The sequence below is a fragment of the Gossypium arboreum genome, chromosome 3, assembly GCF_025698485.1.
Source record: "Gossypium arboreum isolate Shixiya-1 chromosome 3, ASM2569848v2, whole genome shotgun sequence".
NCBI lineage: Eukaryota > Viridiplantae > Streptophyta > Magnoliopsida > Malvales > Malvaceae > Gossypium > Gossypium arboreum.
In genome coordinates, this window is record NC_069072.1 from 11,069,298 (window position 1) to 11,087,944 (window position 18,647).

The following is an 18,647-nucleotide window of genomic DNA, read 5'->3' on the forward strand; positions in this document are numbered from 1 at the left end:
ACGAGGTTCCAATACCTCATTTTCTAAAACCATTTGACCTTAGGGTCTTACCACTAGAACTTAATTAATTGCTTAAATAATATAAATTATCACATCCAAAACTTTTTTAAAATCACATTTGACTCATAATAATATTTACGAACTTATTCGTCAAATTTATTGGCTCCGAAACCACTATTTTTGACACCACTGAAAAACGGGCTATTACAGATTCATTAGTGCAATTGGAATAAACTATGCGATATAAAAGAAGATGGGGGAATGAGATTCAAGAATCTATCTAAATTTAGTTTGGCCCTCCTTGCAAAATAGGGACGATGTTTAATGCATTACCCAGATTCGCTATTAGCTAGAACTTTGAAAGCTAAATAATATCCAAATGATGATTTCATGCATTTAGAGTTATGTAATTACCTTTCTTATACCTAGAGGAGCATATGGACGACGAAGAGATTGCCGAAGAAATTGGGGACTCCAAGGAATGAACCAAATCATTAAAACCAAAGAGGCTACCCTTGATTAAAGCTTGTGGTTTCTCCTGGATTTCAGAATTAGAAGTCGGCAAAAATATAAAAGTAAATGGAAAAAAAAGAAGAAATTGGAATCCTTGAAGGGGTCAATTTTGATGCTACCTTGGAGTGCCAATTTCCAGAACATGAAACACATTGGAGAAGAAACAAGACACAATGGATTTGGAATTCTAAAGCAAATTGGATGGATTTGAAGAGCGAATTGAATGAAACCCTTCAACTATGGTTGCTTAATCTTCAAGCCTTGATTAAATTTTTTAAAAATTAATTTCATATATTTTTTTAAAAATGGAATTTATAAATTGATTAAGAGGATGAGTGAATTAGATGGATATGCAATTGAGCATACTTAAATAATGATTAGTAGATTATCTTGAAAGATTTTAACACCAATCTTAAAAAACATAATAAAATAAACTATTTTTAATAAACTAAATAGACAAACAAAATTATAATATATAATACACCAAATAAACACACATATAACTATTCCCATTCAGATTCCCACTATAGCAAATCAAATGAATTATATATATAAATTTCCATTGCCTACTGATTCCATATGACTTAAGGATAGTAGCCAACACACTAACACTAACCCTTATGTGAAGATTAGGCTCCAAAGTTAGGTTGACCTCGGAACATGACTTGAGGAATGATTTTCGTGTTTAAAGAGAGAATTCATGGAACATATCCTGTTTTATCATTGAATAATTATTTTTAAATAATAAAATGAGTTGGATCAGGCTGAAAAATTTAGCCCAAGTCCACCCAAATCATACCCAGCCCATGAAGGCAGTACGGGCGGCGGTATTTGAATTAAAACATAGATTTACAAAAATGCCCTTAAAAACTAAAATAATTCCCTCGTCTCCTCTAAAGATTACACATCTTATCCGTTTCCACAAACATCAATGTGTAAAGCATTTGAGCATTAAAATCATACATGACATAGCTTTTTACATTTCATCTTCAACATCTTCACTGCAATGGCAACCATGCTCTCACTCTCTCCAAATCCTCCCATCACAACTTTACCCTCTCTTCGTTCCACTTTCAAGGTTCTTCTTTCCCTCTCTCTTTTATTTTATGTTCCACTTCGGATTGCTTACTTGAATTCCCCCTCCGCCCCTATTTGTTGCAGGGAAATCTGAGGAATTTAAAACCAAACCCTTTTCACATTATTCGTATCAGGACCAAGCAGCAAGGGGTAGAGGCACGAAAGGGGACACGGTCTTTAGTGGTTGTGAACCAAGCAGCAACAACCCAAGTGTCGGTTACAGCTTCTAATATGAGGTTTCGGTTGGACAACCTGGGACCTCAGCCTGGGTCAAGAAAGAAAGGGAAGAGAAAGGGGAGAGGAATATCGGCTGGACAAGGTGGGAGCTGTGGGTTTGGAATGAGGGGTCAAAAATCACGTTCTGGCCCAGGTGTTAGAAAGGGATTTGAGGGTGGCCAAATGCCACTCTATAGGCGTATCCCCAAATTGAGAGGAATTGCCGGAGGTAATCTTTATTTATTTATTTTTACTTCAAATGCTTTATTATGGAATTGTGGTTTCTGGGTTAGAATTCCTGGGATAATGGAGCTGGTGCTGGGGTGTTTATAAGTAAAATCATTTTCTTCTTCCCATTTATGGTAGGGAGCATAAAAAGCTTGTCTTAGGGAGAAAATATAAATATATAAATGTGCACATGTCAAATATTTATGGAAGATATTCCCAATGTAACTAAAAAGCTGAAATGCTAAACCAGTTTTTACTGAAATTTATCAACACCTCTAGTATTTTAATAAAACTTCGTTTACCCTTAGTAGTGCCCCTCCCAAGCTACCAAAATTATCCATTGTGTTGAAGGAGAAAATCTGAGGATGGTTTTACAAGGTAGAGATTCTGATGCTGATAATGCTTTAGAGGAGTTTGAAGGATTTTCCTTACTCATATTGTTAGGATTTTCTTTTTTCTTCTTTTGTGAATTTATTTTGAAGCTTAGTTGTAGTATCCGTTACTATGGAGCTCTTGCTTATCCTATGGCTAGTCTTAAGGCCCCAAAAGCTTTGTTCACATTTGCATTTGTGTTACAAAAGCCTAACCTTCTTGTAATATATTTTGAGATCAAATTGAATGAATCTAGTAAAAAGGGCAAGATAATGATTACCATTATTGCCTCATTTGAGAATTTGAAGAACATAAGAGAACTTAATATGCTAAATGGAACTAATTATTTAAGACAAAAATGAAGCCTTTTATTATGGTTAACAATTTCACTGTGAAATATTGCTTTAGGGTTATTCCTACCCAAGTTTGCATAGAACCGCTTATATTGACTACATTCATTTTGAAGTAAATAGTGACTCACAGTGTACCCCTTCGTTTTCCTAGATATAAAAGGTTTTCATCATCTATTTGTTTAAATGAGTTAGGTCAAGTATATTGATCAAACAAGAGGAGGATGGAATTTGTTCTAAAACGAATTAGTATGTTTTTTAGAAAAGCAAGAGTATTTGCAAAATACTTGGTTTTGAAAATCAAGTTAGTAAGCAATAAAAATAAAAGAGTTGAGAGAGAAAAAGCCTGTCACTTTGAAACAATGACGAATTCCAAGCAAACAATATGCATCTATTTCATATGTGGGAAGTAGTTTAATAGTTACCATTGGTGGTGAGATCATGTGATGATTGGCAGATTGATCAGTTTGAGTGGAATACTGTGCTCTTGTGCCCTTGGAGGGGATAAGCCTTTTGGCTTTTCAAAGACATCAGCAAAAGAATCCAATAGTGGCCGTAGCTGAGGTGAAGTGCTTATTTCTAGATAGTCACTACTAAGCAAGTAAGGTTGTCCAAGTACCTTGGGATCTTTTTCCACCGACTTTTGTAGCTTGCTATCCAGAATAATTTTCAGTTGGCCCTCTTGTTGTCCCCTTAAGAGTGATTTGCTGACCATCTTTTTGAAAAGAGAGAGTCATGGTTTTGAAATCAAACACGAGTGGTCTGTATGTCCTCATCCAATCTACCCCAAGCACCATGTCACTCCCTTCCAGAGGTAAGACTCTCATATCATATTGAAAGTGGTGTCCTTGCATACTCCATTGTAGTTGCATACATTTAGCTAGACTGTATAATATCTTTCCATTAGCAACTGGAAGTGATAAAGGCTTGGTTTGTTGAACCTCTACACCTTCCTTTGCCCATTTGGGAGTCACAAAGATATGAGTGGTCCCACTGACCACCAAAATACTCACTGGTTTACCTTTGATGCTGCCTTGAATTCTAAGTAGGTTATGCCCCGTATTGCCAGTCAAAGCATTCATAGAGACCTCCAGCTCCTTCTCATTGTATTTTTGTTCCTTAACCTCTTCACCTTCTTGTTCCTCCAAGGAGTCATTCTTAGCTTCCATTTCTTCTGTTAAAGTCTCATTAACAGTCAATGAATTAGGCTGTTTGGTTTTGCAACACTGCCCAGGGTGAAATTTCTCTCCACATTCAAAGCAAAGGTTCAAGGCGCTCCTTTGGTCTATAAGATTTTGTTTGTTCAGGTTTTGATTCTGTATATGGATATTTTTTGGGGTGTGGGATGATACGGAGTTGTATTTTTCTGGTTTGGCAAGAAAAAGGTGGTAGTATTTGGTTCTGATGGTGGCTTTTGTCTTTTATTCTCAAGCACCAAGGAAAGTTCATGTAGTTTAGCTACCCTGAAAGCTGCATTCAAGGTGGTAGTTCATTTGCCTTAGTTCTAGGCTTTAGATCCTCTCTTAACCCACTTATAAAGCTGGAAATGAAGTAGCTTTCTGATAAGGAGGGCTTATGTTGCAGCGTATGAGGCCAAAGTTCCTCAAATTTCTCTTGGTACTCCTCAACTGTGGATTTTTGGGATAATTTGTTGAACTCCTCAATGATGTCAGAACAGGTTTTGTCACAAAACCTTTGACGTAAATCAATCACAAACTCTGACCAAGTCACTACATTTTTTTCCATTATATACCCATCAAACCAAATCTCAGCTTTGCCCACAAGGTACATTGAGGCTAGTTGTAATTTTTGAAGCACAGCAATAGCAAATATTGTGAAATACATTTGACATTTTTTCACCCATCCTTTAGGATTATGACCATCAAATTGAGGTAACTCTATTTCTGGCCTAGGAGAGAAGCCACCTAACCCGAGATTTTCAGTAGGTTCAGTAGAATGTTGCTCTCTCAACTTAGTTTGGGGGTATCAAATAGGAGTGGGGTTTGATTGCTACTAGTAGGGTTCTTAAAAAGCGCTCCTCGTTCATTTGGTTTGAGGCTATATCTTCCTTGTTCATCAACAACAGTAACTTCAATAGGAGCCTTACCATCACGTCTGTTGATGACAGTTGAAGTAGCTGCTTGACCATTCAGTTCAGCTGAGGTATCTATCTCCCTTTTGCATTATCAGATTCAACATCTTGGTCATATAAGTCTGGTTCTCCTGAAACTTGGCTTCAATACCACTGTGCTGCTCCTCCCACCATTTAGGCACAGTGTTCTCTGCAGCTCTCATTGCTTCCATCTGCCTCTGCAAACCTTGAATCTGCTCCTGCAGTGTATTAAGTTTCGTGCCTTCCACCATTTGTTGCCGAGTTTTACGCTTTCCCAGAGTGAATGTAGATCAGATAGAGTAGAGAAATGAGGTAAGGAAGGTTATTTCATTCCAAAAACATATGAAAATTCATAGTTCACTGGACATGTACTGTGGGCAATTTCTAAAAAGTAATAACAGAGTTACAGCTGTAAACCAATTCATTGGTCCACGTTCATAACTGAATTCTTAGCTAAATTCCTTTGCCGTCCATCTCACCCAGCTCAGCAGTATTGTCTGTTCTTAGCTCACCAGTGTAGTCCTTCTTTGCTTCATTAAACAGCCTACAAGCTGGCCCATTCCCTTCAGCTCTCATCTTCATAGCGGTCTAATAATCATGGCACAGTTCCTACGCAGTTAAAAGTCTTTATCTAATCATTTAACCATGTTTGATATTATATACAAGATTTTGGCACCTCTTTGGTCATGCTTTCAAGGTGGTTGATATATTGAGGCAATGAAGTTTTTGTTGTTTCTGCTAAGAATTAAAGAAGGTTTTGCATTGGGGGTGTTAAATGTTTTTAGGTGGTGTTGTGGCTAGATTCGTTTGATGGGTGTGTATTTTACGGGTGGCAATGATTTGGTTCAATTTTGTATAAAAGTTGTGGTTAATTTGCAATATTCTAATTTTCTAAAAGCAAGATAAAAAGCAGGCCAAATTTGTGATTTGGTTGATTGGTTTTAAAGTTCTAAAAGAATTATATTTTAGTATTTTATATTTTTGCTAATTTAGAAATAGGAGGTTTTTTTTTATGTAATGAAATAAAAATAATTAAAGAAATAGTGGTTTAGTTTGAATAAATTATAATTGGTTTTGCTCACCACTATTACAAAAACCTTCTGTACTTTATCTCTTCCATTAATAAAATTATTTTGCCTTTTAGTATGACATATATATCAACCATACATGCATGCATGCTTAAATATATATATTTGCTTAGTGTTTAAATTAAAGCTATTTTCATTTGACATTGCAAGGTATGCATGCGGGATTACCAAAATACATACCGGTTAACTTAAAAGACATCGAAACAGCTGGATTTCAAGAGGGAGATGAGGTGTCGTTGGAGACTTTAAAGGGGAAGGGTTTGATCAACCCTTCAGGAAGAGAGAGGAAACTCCCTTTGAAGGTGAATATGCTCTTGGATTTACATTATAACAGAGCCCCTTTCAGACTTTGTTTAAGTATAATGACCCCAATGCTACTTGATCTGGAGATCAACTTGAGTAGGAAATTGTGTTTCTATCTTGCATGAAGCATTAAGTAATGGAAATAACAATGGAATTCTACCTTCTTAATCAGTTCTCTCATGCAAAGACTGAAAGAATTGTAATTGCAATAATCGAACATGTTTTTAAATCAAAATATTCATTGTTATTGATTATAAATCGTGTTGATTTAGATTCTTGGTGACGGGGAGCTGAAGGTAAAGCTGAACTTGAAGGCCCGTGCCTTTTCAGCATCTGCAAAGGAAAAGCTTGAGGCTGCCGGTTGCTCTCTCACTGTACTGCCTGGGCGCAAGAAGTGGGTTAAGCCTTCAGTTGCAAAGAATCTTGCTCGAGCTGAGGAATACTTTGCCAAGAAGAGGGCTGCATCATCATCCGACTCCACTTCTGCATGAATGGCATAGAATTGATCTGCTATGTTTTGATAAAATGGTGAGAGCAGTAAAGAAAATTACTTTATATTCATCTTTTTAGTGAACCCAGGGAGGGCTACTGGGTCACTGGGATTCCTTTTAATGCTTTCAATCATTAAGGTTCATATTAATTTAAATGATTTTTAATTAATTTTATTTATATTCGTAAAAATCATTATTATAAATTTAAGTGAGAAAACATTTCTAACGCTCCAACTAATCTAAATTACGTTACACTCAATCTATGCAAAGATAGATGCAAGTAATGATAATTTTTTGGCTTCTAGTGACACATGTCTGTTTAATGTTGGCTTCTTTAGGGTTCAGAATTTATCTAACTTGACCTTCTTCGCAATGCATCAATTCAAAGAACCTGTCTTCTTAAGTTGTAACAAGTGAATGTTTTATTATTTAAAGTAGTACTTAAATTATATTTTTTATTGAACTAAAAAGATTAAATTATTTTCTTAAATTGGTACTTAAATTCAATTTTATCACAAGTAGTACTTAAAGTATATTTTGTTATTTAAAGTAGTTCCTAAACTATACTTTGTTACTCATTTTGTGACATGAGGCATTTTTTAACTTAAAAAATTTTAAATAAGTTTTTTTTTAATAAATATCAGTTGAACATATAGGTGCAACTTAGATACAGAATCAGATGCATTTTCATAATTAGATACAAATGCATAATCAAATATATATTCAAATCCTACCTCCATCCGTTACATTCCATATTCGTTTGTCCCTACACATCAAATAGGGTATTAAGCACCTATCCAACCCTACACACCTATAAGTGAGCGTAAGTCACTTTTCAGAATAGCGCAATTAAGCTGTCGGATATAATATTGGATTATCCGCCAGAACAGATAAGTGTGGCTGGGCCACCAGTACAGTCATGTGGTATAACCACCAGGCAAATTATTAAACTACCAACACTTCTTTCGTCACATCATTATCCCATTCTAATACACATGCACATACTAACAAATATCAAATGCATATATGTCATACAAGCTATCCACATCAAAACGTGCTAATAGAATTATTCGATTACAGATCATATACATATTTCACATACATTATCCACATTACAAACAGTAGCATAATAACAGATGTCAAGTTTTCAATTTATACAGTACGGACCCTATGGAGTGGTTAAAATATGAATCACACATTGATACGACCCTAAGCAAAATTTAAGAAAATGGGCCCACATGCCCATGTGGCCTACACAACCAACTAGCCTAGCCTGTGTGGTCCTACGCCCGTGTTTTCCACACGACCCAACTGGCCCAGCCTATGTGGTCCACACAGTTTGGCACATGGCTGTGTGGCGTTGATAGTCCACTTTCAGCTTCGCGCCGTTCGCTATTTTTTAGGTTTTTCATTACACACCTAATCATTTCTTGATGCCCACATCACAATCGAAATTCCAGTACCTAAATTCGACAATAAGAATGTGAGAATTGATAACAATAATCTAAAATTTTGAGCCTCTAACTCGGTTGCAAACACCAACAACACAATCCTAACACCGATATTCAACCTTAAACCGCAAATTGATCACTTATCCTTAAGAAAAAATAGCCTAAAATGATGCCTAGGTCACTAGAGGGATGTCGTACGCCTTACATTCGTTTCCTAACAAAAGTACTAGGTAAAACAGATTAACCTATCAAGGAAACATAACAATATTCATACTAAGATTTAGCTACGAACAAATCTATAGAAACAATTACGATACTTACACCACACAATCATTTGACAAAGGATGGTAGCACAAAAAGGCAATACAATGACAAAAGTGAACGAGAAGAGCAAAAAGAAAATAACTACAAAAAAGGAATGTGAAAAATAAAAGAAGAGGGTAAAAAACTTGGAATGACAAGGTAGGAGAGGAGTGGAAGAGTGATGGTAGTTTTTTGGAAAGAGGAAAGAGACGTGAGAGAGAGTAGGAGTGGGAGAGATTTTGGAAAAAAAATTGGAAATTTTCAAAAAATAATTTTAAAGCTACCCATTTTCCCCACGAAATCTAGTACATTCTGCTTATCAGATTTCCTTAAGAATTAAAATTCTACCCAAATTCTACCACATGGGCGACATATGTAAGAAATAGTAAAAAATATTCCCGTTTACACGTGCAAAGATTCAAACATAGGACCAAAGGGTAAGTTAAAATTGTACCATTGAACTAACAGACTCATTCTGTTATCAGTTGAGCGAAAATTAAATATAAGCTATAATTTTAAAGATAGGGGTGGGGCCAAAATTAATAAAAATTCAAGTGAAAAGAATCAGACCCAGAACCTTTCACACACAAGCACAACATTTAACCACTGAACTAGATTAATTCAATTTAAAAATTTTAACAATTCAAAAACTAAGATTTTGGGGCATTACAACTCTCCATCTTAAAAGAAATTTCGGCCTCAAAATTTACCTGACTTAAACAGATGTGGGTATTGTTGTCGAATTGAGCCCTCTGGCTCCCATGTGGCTTCCTCTGTATCATGATTCCGCCACAAAACCTTAAATAACGGAATAGTGTTCTTCCTCAAGACCTTAAACTCTCGATCTAGAATTTGAATTGGTTCTTCCTTGAATGTCAAATCCGACCTTGTCTCAATTTCCTCAATAAGTACAATGTGAGATCGATCAGACCGATACCATTTTAACATAGAGATGTGAAAAACATCATGTATACAGTCTAATTTTGGAGGTAACTCTAATTGATAGGCGATCGACCCAACTCGTCTCAAAACATGATAAGGCCCAATGAACCTAAGACTCAACTTGCCCTTAAGACGATCTCGAATCAATCTAACCTTATCTTCAGTCTCAAAAACCAAATTCGGACCCATAATCCTCCTCTCACCCAACTCGGTCCAACATAAAAGAGTGACACTTACGACTGTAAAGAGCCTCATATAGTGCCATCTGAATACTAGATTGAAAGCTATTATTATAAGAAAATTCAGCCAATGGTATAAACTTCTCTTGACTATCGTGAAAATTGATAACACAACTCCGTAGCATATACTTTAATACGTGAATCACCCTCTCAAATTGTCCATCAGTCTGTGGATGGAATGCAGTATTGAAGTATAACCGAGTACCCGAAGCCTCATGCAGTTTTTTCCAAAATCGAGATGTAAATCGTGGGCCTCGATCTAAGATAATCAACACAGGAACCCAATGAAGTCTTACTATCTCGGAGATGTACAACTTCGCCAACTTTTGCAGAGAATAATCGGTCCTAATCGAAAGGAAACATACAAACTTGGTCAATCGATCTATAATGACCTAAACAGAATCTTTCTTAGTAGATGTTAAGGTTAACCCACTAATAAAGTCCATAGTCACTCGTTCTTATTTTCAAAGAGAAATATTAACGGGTTGAATCAAACCTAAAGGAAGTTGGTGTTTAGCCTTAACTTGCTGGCACGTCAAACATCGAGAAATAAAAGTAGTTACCTCATATTTCAAACCGGGCTACCAATACAACTCTCTGAGATTATAACACATCTTACTTCCACCGGGATGCATAGCATAAGGGTTGTTATGCGCTTTCTATGAGATAGACTGTTGCAACTTAGTGTCATTTAGCACACAAAACCTGACCTCTAAAGCACAGAACGCCCTCACTATTGAACCTAAAATCTGAGGTCTTACCCTCATCAACCTGCTGAACCTGAAGAACTAGAGAGTCATCCAACAACTGTTTACCTCAAATTTGATCAATCCAAGTCTACTTAACTTGCAACTTGGCTAACAAACCACCACATTCAAATAGACTTAGGTGGGCAAACATTGCCCTCAAATCAGACATCGACCTTCGACTAAGAGCATCGACTACAATATTGGCCTTACTAAGATGACACTCAATGACACAGTCATAGTCCTTAAGCAATTCAATCCATCTACGTTACCTAATATTCAACTCTTTTTTAATAGGAGGTACTTGAGGCTTTTGTGATCAGTGTAAATGATACATCTATCACTATACAAATAGTGCCTCCAAATATTCAGTACAAAGACAACTGTAGCTAACTTAAGGTCGTGCGTCAAATAGTTATCTTCACGTGACTTAAGCTGTCTAGACGCGTAAGCCACCACCTTACCCTCTTGCATCAATACACAACCCAAACCTGTGTGAGATGCATCACTATACATTACGAACTCCTTTTCGGATTCAGGTTGTATCAGAATAGGTGCCTGAGTCAAAATAAATTTTAACTTCTCAAAGCTTGATTACTGCTCAACGGTTTACACAAAAGGTGTGTTCTTACACAACAACTTAGTCAAGGGAGCTGAGATAAGCGAGAACCTCTTAACAAATCTTTGATAGTAACCCACTAAATTGAGAAAACTCTAGATCTTAGACACATTCCTAGGCTGTTTCCATTCAAGTACAACTTCAATCTTTTTCAGGTCTACACAGATTCTCTCGGCAAAAACCACGAGTCCTAGAAAAGTAACTTCTCTTAACTAGAACTCACATTTGCTCAACTTAGTGTAGAGCTTTTTCTTAATGAGAATCTGTAGAACCACTCTAAGATGTTCATCATGATCAACCTCAATCTTAAAGTATACCAGGATGTCATCAATGCTATGATGAACTAATCCAAATACAACTGAAATACCCTGTTCATGATTTCCATGAACACAGGTGAAGCATTCGTCAAATCGAATGGCATGACAAGAAACTTGTAATAACTATAACGTGTCCTAAATGAAGCCTTATGCACATTAGCTTCCTTTACTTTCAACTGATGGTACCCAGAATGAAGATAAATCTTGGAGAAAATCGATGCCCCATGGAACTGGTCAAACTAATTCTCAATCCTCAGAAGTGGGTACTTATTCTTTACCATAAACTTATTTAATTGTTGGTAATCCACATGTATCCTTATAGTACCATCTTTATTTTTAACAAAGAGAACTGGTGCTCCCCACGAAGACATACTAGGTCTGATAAACCCTCTATCAAAAAGTTCTTGAAGCTGAAACTTTAGTTCCATAAGCTTCTTCAGTGCTATGCGGTAGGGAGCAATGGACATCGGAGCTGTCTCAGGCAGTACTTCAATTCCGAACTTGACCTCCTTATCTTATAGTAACCTCGACAATTCATCGGGAAAGATATCAAAAAATTCTCTAACTATTTGAATGCTCTCCACAGCAAAAACATCAGCACTCATGTCATGCACATAAGCCAAGAATGCTTTACACCCTAGCTACCATAGTGGAGATTACATTAGAGAGGTAATCTTGACACTTATCTACCATAGTAATCTCTACACCATCCTCAGTTTTCAGAGTTACCCTATTTGTTGCACAATCCAAACTGACTCGATACTTTACAAACCAATCCATGCCTAGAATAAAATCAAACTCCCTGCTGGTAGCTAAACTAACTAAAAATTCGACTAAGGCAAGCGTACCTATCGAATAGTAGTATAGTTATGGTGAGACCGGAAATATCGTATCCACAAGGACTAAAAGTACTAGTAATTACTATCTTTTTATTATCTAGCCTAAGAATTAAGGGATGTTTTAAACTAAGACTAATTATCTAATTGACTAGGATTATGACAGAGATTAAGGTTGGAAAATACTTTTGGAAAACCGATGAAGAAGATAATACCCAAGGAAGAATTCACCTAGACTTCACTTTTTACTTTTGAGTTAGACGATTTATTCACTTGACTTAATTCGTAGAAATCCCTGATTTATGTTATATCTCTCTCGAGACTAAAAACAACTGAATCTAGGTTGATTAATTGAAATCTCTTTCTAATTAAAACCCCTATTGTCACATTAACTCGATCTATGGACTCCTTTATTAGATTTGACTCTAATTTGGAAGATTTATGTCGTCCTATCTCTAGGATTGCATGCAACTCCGCTTAATTATGGGAGATATACTATTAAATAGGGACTTTTGCTCCACTGAATAAGCACATCAAAACCTGAATTAATATCCTGGAAAATTAAAGCAAGGATTAAAACTCATAATTAAGAATAAGAACAAGTATTTATCATATAATACAAATAGTAATAAGATCCATCTTAGGTTTCATCCCCCTTAGGTATTTAGGGAGTTTAGTTCATAATAATGGAAAACATCTCAAAATTGGGAAAATAACAAAACATAAAGAAACCCAAAGAACTTCTAAGGAAATTGAATGGAGATCTTCAGTCTTGAAGTAGATCTTGCTTCCGAGCTGATTTCGATGGCTATTCCTAATTATTTTTGCTTTCTACTCTTCGTCCCCCTTTTGATCCTCTTCTAGGGTGTTTAAATAGACTTTGGAATGCCCAAAATAGCCCCAAATTAGTCTTTTTCGAATAGAATTAGACTTGGGTTCGACAAGGACACGGCCGTGTGCCATGCTCGTGTGAGGGTGCTTAGGCCATTTGCAATTTTGAGTTGGTTTTTAGTCGACACGACCATGAAACACGGGCGTGTGGCCTTCCTGTGTGTATCATACGGGCGTGTGGTTTACCCGTGTGAAATACTAAGATAAGCCTATTTTGTCTGTTTTTGGCCCGTTTCTTGCTCTTTTCACCTTCCTATGCTTACCTGAGTATAAAAAATGAAATTAAAGGATTAGAAGCATCAAATTCACTAAATCTTATGATAAATCATCCAAAATATGCCAAGCATGGGATAAAAATAAGTATATATTATGGCTTATCAAAGATCCCCACACTTAAGCATTTGCTTGTCCTCAAGCAAAATCCTCAACTCACAATTAAAATAAATCCTTCTCAACTTATAATTCTCATCAATAATGTTTCAAAGTAATCCACAAATAATCAGATATTGAGAATTCTACTAAAAGAACATCAAATTTTCAAACAATCCAAGTTGAGCATTTTAATCATAAAATCATAGGTATCCCCATTTATCTAAGTAATCACCTTTAATTCGAAATTGACAAGAGTTGACATCCTACTAAAGATTCACTCAAATCACTCGAAGTATTTAAGGTTCACTAATTAAGCACTCAATAGTCAAACATGAAAAGTTATTACCATAGGCTTGCATGAAAATCAAATCTCCACTACTATAAATGAGATGATACACGAATCAAAAGGTCTTTAACAGGGTTGTAATGGGGCTTGGGTTAAAGGTGTGAATAAAGGCTGAAAAAGAGGGTTAGAATCGAGATCGAATTGATAAATTACTTAACTGGAAAAATAAACTAACATTAAATAATTACATCAATCGAGTTTATTAAAGATAAACATGAGCTTCTTCTCAGAATTTGGAATTAAATACTTAAGCTCAAACAAAGAACTAATAATAATAAACATATATGTAAATATATATAATATATACTTTTCTTTTCTTTTCTTTTTTTTTAAGAATAAGAATAAATAATGAGAGAGAATTATACAACTGAGATGAAAGAAAATAGTTAGGCAATTAACCAAATCAAATCTCGACAAAAAGGGAATCAATAAAATAGGAAAAATTCTCAACGAATCAAAAAGTATGATATAGGGGTTAAAATTTAGGGTAAATTAAAAAATGGTTTGTTAAGCTCAAAGGGGTTCACTAAGGGTTAATTATGAAGGTATGCTTTTTGTGGGGTAAGTAGGTTAAAACTTAGGTGCCTTTATCATCTCAGTATATCAAATCAAAGGTGTGGTCTCGACATGTATAATCAAAGAAAGTTCTACAATAACAATTCAATATTGACACACTCATAACCAATAATAAAGTGAGCAAGAAAAAAATGTATGCTCTAAAGGCTCAAAATCTCACAAAAATTATGGGTATTTGATGTCAATCCTATAAATTTGAAACTTCAAGATAATACCTCAATTCAAGGAAACAACCTAGCAATTTAAATTCTCAAAAGTCAACTTATCATGCTTGATTCTCTATTGTTCTAAAGTTTAAATAATCAATGCACAATTACCTATGTTTTAATCCAAAACATATTAATAAAAATCATAAATCAATCAAAATTCATTCTAATAGTAATATGAGAAAATTATTTGAGAACAAGATATAATTCGGGGATTTTCTAATAATCATATAAATAACCTCCCCACACTTAAGATGTACGTTTTCCTCAATATACAAAGATCGATAATAACCATATAAGCATAATATCAGAAGAGAGGGAGAGAAGCAATGCTGCCTTACATTTTTGGATGAAATCCTTGGAATAGCAAAAGCTAGAATTGTAGATAAGGCTAATGAAAGGCATGATTCTAAGTTACTAGTAAGAAAATAAACACAACTATGGAAGAGAATGAAGGGGTTACTCGATAATAACCATAAAGATAAATATAGTTCAAAATATAAAACATAAGTCTTCAAAAATAAATAAAAGAAAAATAAAATTAAAATTTTAAAAAATAAAATAAATGGACTTAGAGGTCCTCATCATCAGATGCGTCAGCGTCACGAGGTGGTGGTGGTGGAGGCGAGATATGGAAGTGCTAGTAGATCTGTGGCAGAGTTGCCTTGATGCTGTTGAACCTCGCAAAAGCTCGAAATGAGTGAGTTGCTCGGATATATCGGTCACGGTGGCAGTAGGAGGTCGGTGACTCGATGGTGGTAGTAGGTGTGGGTCCTCGTGAGGAGGAGGGACATCATCAGTAATGTCCTCTGGCTTATCCTGGTCATCAGAGTGAACGAGTCTATACTTAGGGGGTCAAATCCACGACGACGCTCTATCATCCTCATGTGGATCATACTAGAAATTCCCTGAGGAGACATCTGGTCTACTAGTATGAGTGTTGATGACATCTTTGGAGTGTTGAAGAGGCCGAAGTACCGAGCGAGACAAGTCACATAAAGGTCGAGAAAGATAGGGCCCTTCTTCTAGCATTCAGTTTGGTTGTGGCAAGCGAGTGCGATGAAATATGCCAAATCAAACACATGTCCGGTAGTCATGCTCCATAGGAAATATACGTCATAAGTACTAACCACACCTGTGCTCTCTCTCCGACCTGTCAAAGTGTGAGCTAGTAGGGCGTGAATATACCGTAGGGCCGGAAAGAGGTGCGTCGCCGTCGAGCAACTCACGTCATAGTTAGTTGGGCCACCCGTGAGCTCAGTCCATGATCGTGTGATGTGATATGTGCAATAAGTTTTATAATTTATGAATGTCCGTTCTTGAAAACTAACTATTATCACGACAAAGGCAAGCGCACCTTATCGAACAGCAGTATAGCTCATGGCAAGACCGGGTTGTCGAACCCAAAGAAACTAAAAGTACTAGTATTAACTTTCTTTTTATTATCTAGCCTAAAAATAAAAGGGTTTGTTTTATCTAAGCTAATTACTAAACTAAGAATACACTGAAAGTAAATTAGGGAAATAACTTTTGGGAAAACTGAATGATTTGGACAATACCTAAGGGAAAAATCCACCTAGACTTCACTTGTTATTGACTCTGAATCAGACGATTTATTCACTTGACTTGATCCGTAGAAATCCCTAATTTATATTATTATCTCTCTTGAGACTAACAACATCTAACCCTAGGTTGATTAATTGAAATCTCTTTCTAATTAACTCCCTAGTGTTGCATTAACTAAATCTATGGATTCCCTTATTAGGTTTCACCCTAATCCGGTAAAATCTTGTTACCCTATCTCTAGGCGTGCAATCAACTCCGCTTAATTATGTTAGATCTACTCCTAGATAGAGACTTTTTCTCCTCTGAATAAGCACATCAGTACTTGAATCAATATCTTGGAATATTAAAGCAAGAATTAAGAACTCATAATTAAGAATAAGTCAAATATTTATCATACAATTCAGATAATAATAATAAGACCCGTCTTAGGTTTCATTCCCCTTAGGTATTTAGGGGGTTTAGTTCATATTTATGAAAGAAAACATCTCAAAAGAATAATTATAACAAAACATAAAGAAAACCCAAGAACTCTTGAAGGGAATTGAAGGGAGATCTTCAGTCTTGAAGGTGAATCTGACTTCTGAGATGGATCAATTGGCTTTCTTCGAGTAATTCCCTACCTCCTACTCTGTGTGTCCCTTTTTGGTAGCTCCTAGGGTGTTTATATAGGCTTTAGAATCCTTCTAAACCTTTAAGAGTGGCCTTTTCCGAATAGGACTAGACTTGGGCTCGACAGGGGCACGCCCGTGTGACACGCCCATGTGCGATTGCTTCATACCGTGTTCGAGTCTGTTAAATAGACACGGTCGTATGGTCTACCCATGTAAGACTTGCTCGATTCTACTAAAAGGACACGGGCGTGTGGTTTGCCCGTGTACAGAAGTCCAGGCCATGTTGATTTTACATGTTGGTCCATTTTCTCCTTTTTCAGCCCGTTTCTCACTCTTTTTACTCTCTTATGCTCACCTAAGTATAAAACATGAAATTAAAGGATTAGGAGCATAGAATTCACCAAATCTAAGGATAATTAATCCAAAAATATGCTAAGCATGAGGTAAAAATATGTATAAATTACGGTTTATCAGTCCAACATCGCGAAAAAAGTCCTCGGCACTTATGGATTCCTCTGTAGAAAGTCCCAACGTAGCACCGAACTCTGGGACGCTCATGTGTCGCACCATCCCGCCAAGGCGAAAGGTGATAGTGCCGGGCTCGTCATGGACTGACATGACCCGCTGGACTGAAAATGTGGTGCCAAACTCTAAGGTGAGCTCCGAGTAGGTGGGCTCGATGATGGTGAAGAACCTGTTCCACGGGGTTGTGGTAATAATTGCACGCACATCATTAGCCAAAAGGACCTGCTCTAGCTCGACCCAATCAATGTAACGGCTCACACTGAAGGTTCATATGCTGAAAAGCTGATATAAATCCTCCTGGTTGTTTGATGAAAATTGGAGCAAAGGATGGCGAGTTGCGGCCGAAGCGGTTGATGAGGAGGTCTTACCGGGACATTTTCGCTTTTTGGAAGCAGGGATGACAATCTTCTTGCCTCGTGTGTTTGTCATTGTGTGCCTAAAAATTAAAAAAATTTATTAGTAACAAGGCATCACCAAATATTCAATCCACATGTCTAAATAGAGTCACCCTTAGTTATAAAAATATATCTCGCACAGAATATGTACTAAAGAAGGTAGGGACCTAAAGAGCAAAAACTATATGCATGATTAATATAACGTTGATAAGAAGAAAAAGTGAAACAATAATACTAATTAAGCAAAAAGATGCAAAAGAAAAAGCTAAATATTATTTTTTAAGAACAGCTAAAGCAAAATGAAACATATGGATGCAAATAGGGGAAAATATTGTATTAATACTAAAATAGCAGAATAGGATAGAGTAAAGAGCAAAGATGAAAGAATCAGAAAACCACAACCAACAAAATAGTAATAAAGGAATAATAATCATAATAATAATACTTAATAGCAAATATAATGAATAATAACAGTAATAATAATAATGAAGAATAATAATTAAAAATAAATAAATAAATAAATATAAAGGGTAAAAGGGAAAACCGACTATATGAAGGGTGGTCAGTCGGAAGAAAGGGCGACGTGGACCCGGGCAAGGGTGGATGTTGGGGTTGCTGGCTGGGGGTGGGGGCTGTTGCTGGAGTGCACGCTGGGTAAGGGTGAAGGTGGTGCGCGATAGCTTTTGGGGCATCGGGTGAGGGTGACTACGGGCTAAGGGTCGGATGGTGGGGCTACGGTGGCTAGAGGGTGGGCTGGTGGCCGTGCGGGAAAGAGAAAAATGAGGAAGAAAGAGGAGAGGCGAGAAAGGAAAAGAAAGAGGAAAGAAAGAAAGAAAAGAGAAGGAAAAAAAAGAAAGGAAAAAAGAAGAGAAGGAGAGCAAGAAGAGGAGCCAGGTAGTGGCCGGATTTGGGGTAGACGGCGGCTTAGGGAAGAAGAGATCAGAAAAAAACAAAC

General features: G+C 36.4%; 1 protein-coding gene across 1 annotated transcript; it reads left to right on the forward strand.

Moving 5' to 3' along the window:
• The first annotated feature begins 1,407 nt into the window (after positions 1–1,407).
• On the forward strand, positions 1,408–6,968 carry LOC108474376 (50S ribosomal protein L15, chloroplastic). Its single transcript, XM_017776283.2, has 4 exons — positions 1,408–1,591; positions 1,675–2,035; positions 6,108–6,259; positions 6,533–6,968. Exons 1-4 carry the CDS (start codon positions 1,520–1,522, stop codon positions 6,749–6,751), a joined length of 804 nt encoding a protein of 267 aa, XP_017631772.1. The 5' UTR covers positions 1,408–1,519; the 3' UTR covers positions 6,752–6,968.
• Positions 6,969–18,647: the final 11,679 nt, after the last annotated feature.

Excerpts from the sequence above, each read along its gene's own strand:
- LOC108474376 (XM_017776283.2), top strand. The coding sequence starts at position 1,520 with ATGGCAACCATGCTCTCACTCTCTCCAAATCCTCCCATCACAACTTTA. Across the intron at positions 1,592-1,674 it reads CTCTTCGTTCCACTTTCAAG|GGAAATCTGAGGAATTTAAA; the intron begins GTTCTTCTTTCC and ends TATTTGTTGCAG. Across the intron at positions 2,036-6,107 it reads ATTGAGAGGAATTGCCGGAG|GTATGCATGCGGGATTACCA; the intron begins GTAATCTTTATT and ends TGACATTGCAAG.